The sequence below is a fragment of the Protobothrops mucrosquamatus genome, unplaced genomic scaffold (assembly GCF_001527695.2).
Source record: "Protobothrops mucrosquamatus isolate PMUCROS unplaced genomic scaffold, P.Mucros_1.0 scaffold9273, whole genome shotgun sequence".
Taxonomy (NCBI): Eukaryota; Metazoa; Chordata; class Lepidosauria; order Squamata; family Viperidae; genus Protobothrops; species Protobothrops mucrosquamatus.
Window position 1 is genome coordinate 1 of NW_015395065.1, and position 2,735 is coordinate 2,735.

The following is a 2,735-nucleotide window of genomic DNA, read 5'->3' on the forward strand; positions in this document are numbered from 1 at the left end:
AGGGAAGGAAGCACCAGCATTCTGGACAACCTGTTGTCGCGCATGGAGCAGTATGCCAATAACCTGGAAAAGCTGGTGGAAGAGCGCACACAGGCCTACCTGGAGGAGAAGCGCAAGGCAGAGAACCTACTCTACCAGATCCTGCCCCAGTGAGTCCAGCCTCCCTCCCTCCAGGGTTCTGTAGCTTGACGCCATCTCCTGCTTGGAGGTTCAGCAGCTCCTGTCCTTTCTATTCCACAGTTCGGTGGCCGAGCAGCTGAAGCGGGGTGAGACAGTACAGGCTGAAGCCTTCGATTGTGTCACCATCTACTTCAGCGACATTGTAGGGTTCACCTCCTTGTCAGCAGAAAGCACTCCTATGCAGGTAGGCTGCAGCATGGGTGGGTGGGTGGGCAGTACCTTGCATGCCTGAAATGGATGTGTCTGACTCTAGTCCTGCTTGGTTTGTGCTTGGAAAAGTCTCCTCCACACAGCCCATCCCCTGGCTGGAGCAGGTCCAAGATGCCCGCTAGACAGTTTTCCCATGAATGTGAGGCGCTCCCTTGTTCCTCCGCTTAAGAGTTGGGCTATGGCTTGTTTTCTTCACCCAACGTAGATATGGAGCCCTGTCCTACTTGCATGTGGTGCTGCAACCAAACATGGCTGGCACATTGCAGAAGATTAGTACTTAGCTACCAGTTGCTGAAAAAAGTGGAATGGCTATGTTAACATGCCAGGCCTCCAGAAACTCTGGAAGTTAAGTGTTCTCCGAAAGTATAGTCCAGACAAGAGGGCAGAGGGAAAGGGAGGGGAGGGGAGAGGGAGGGAGGTCTGGAGAGGCCTCTTTTGACCAGGGTGAATGTGGAGGGTTACATGGCACAGAGTCAAGGTAGGCATATTCTGAATTTTTGACACGCTGAGCCCAAAAGGTTCACCACAACTGATCTGTATTTATGACCATGGCTGAAAGAGCTCAGTCACCATGTTCTTACAAAAGGGTTTAGGATGATTATGAATCAGGCTGCTACTTTTACATCCTCCTGTGGATCATTGCTTCGGCATGACATATTACATGGACACAGCAATCAGGTTTCACTGCATGTTTTGGGTGTTGTGTCAACGCAGCTATTGGGAAGCAGAGGAAAGGCAGAGCTTGCTATTTATTACCCTCCCAATGTTCACTTATCCCTTCTGCAGGGTGTGGGAGTGGGGTCCCAATTTGGCCCTTCTTGTTCAACTTCGTCAGTTGGTCTTTACTCGCTTTCCCAAAAATGTCTTTCCATCTGCCCTGGGCGTTTGCAAGCACTGCCGCATCTGGTCTTGCCCTGGGCGGCCACCTGCTCTTGCTAGATTAGACTCCCTCCACCTGCCCAGCCAGCTCACCCATCTCTCCCCATCCCAATCACTAGGTGGTGACACTCCTCAATGACCTCTACACTTGCTTCGATGCCATCATAGACAACTTTGATGTCTACAAGGTGAACTTTGCTGGGACGGGAGGGGGGTGTCTTCCTGGCTGACCCCCAGCTCAAAGCAGTGCTGTAGGGAGGGCCCCCAGCTCATCTTGCTCCTTGGCCCTGGCCCTAGGTGGAGACCATTGGTGATGCCTACATGGTGGTGTCCGGCCTGCCTGTTCGAAATGGCAAGCTCCATGCCCACGAGATCGTCCGCATGGCCCTCGCACTCCTGGAGGCTGTGAAGACCTTTCGCATCCGGCACCGTCCCAGTGAGCAGTTGCACCTGCGCATTGGGGTCCACTCTGGTGAGTGAGGCGGGCAAGCACGGTCTACCTTTCCTGAGCATGCACAAAGCACCAGCGGTTCAGCCGTCCTCCTCTACCTCCCTGCAGGGCCGGTGTGCGCGGGAGTGGTTGGCCTGAAGATGCCACGCTACTGCCTCTTTGGGGACACAGTCAACACGGCTTCACGTATGGAGTCCAATGGCGAGGGTGAGATACCCACCCCCAATCCTCTTTCTGTAGGGCCTGTGTATCCTTACCTCCCCTCCCTTGGAGCCTGCTACTGGTGCTTCACCCCACCCGGCTGTCTTCCCAACCTCCCCCCCCCCCAGCTTCCTTGTGAACTTCCATTCCCCTTCAGTAGATGCTCCAGTGGGATGCAATCCAGCCCACCTGCGCCCCATTTCTGGGTGGCTGAGGGGACTGAGACGTTGCTTCTCCTTGAGGGCCTCCTGAACGCAAGAGGGGCCCCATCAGGAACACTTAAAAGCTTCACTAGTTTAGACTAATCAACTTTATTGTGGTACTCTGTAATTGCTGTGGACCGCAAGACTCCCAAGTATGCCACTGGGCCCCTTTGGCAGGGGATCCTGGGGGGCGCTCACTCTCCTGCCCCTGTTCCTTCCAGCCTTGAAGATCCACATCTCTGCCGCCACCAAGGAGATCCTGGATGAGTTTGGCTGCTTTCTGCTGGAGCTCCGGGGGGACGTAGAGATGAAGGTGGGCATGGGAAGGAACAGGCCGGGCCCTGCATCAGTGGGGAGGGGGGAAGAGGATGGAGTGCAAAATGGAGGTGCGCCTCTCACTTTCACTGCTCTAGGGGGGCTGCATTGCAAGAAAGGGGGCAAGAGCCCTTCACCTGTCTGCTTTCTGGCAGGGCAAAGGGAAGATGAGGACCTATTGGCTGCTGGGTGAAGAGAAGACGGCCGTCATCTGAGGGGGGCCCTCCCTCTGCAGGGACCCGGCAGCAGCATCTGCTCCCATGAACTTGCGGGGGATTCACTCTGCCTTGGAACAG

At 55.3% G+C, this 2,735-nt stretch overlaps 1 protein-coding gene across 1 annotated transcript; it reads left to right on the forward strand.

Annotated features, from left to right (window-relative positions):
- Nucleotides 1-6: 6 nt before the first annotated feature.
- On the forward strand, nucleotides 7-2,728 carry LOC107300947 (atrial natriuretic peptide receptor 2; the record flags this gene model as incomplete). Its single annotated transcript, XM_015830225.1, has 7 exons — nucleotides 7-149; nucleotides 241-364; nucleotides 1,389-1,457; nucleotides 1,567-1,741; nucleotides 1,829-1,927; nucleotides 2,346-2,437; nucleotides 2,595-2,728. Coding segments are annotated over 7 exons (762 nt in total), but the record flags the coding sequence as incomplete, so codon positions are not given.
- Between the last annotated feature and the right edge of the window lie 7 nt (nucleotides 2,729-2,735).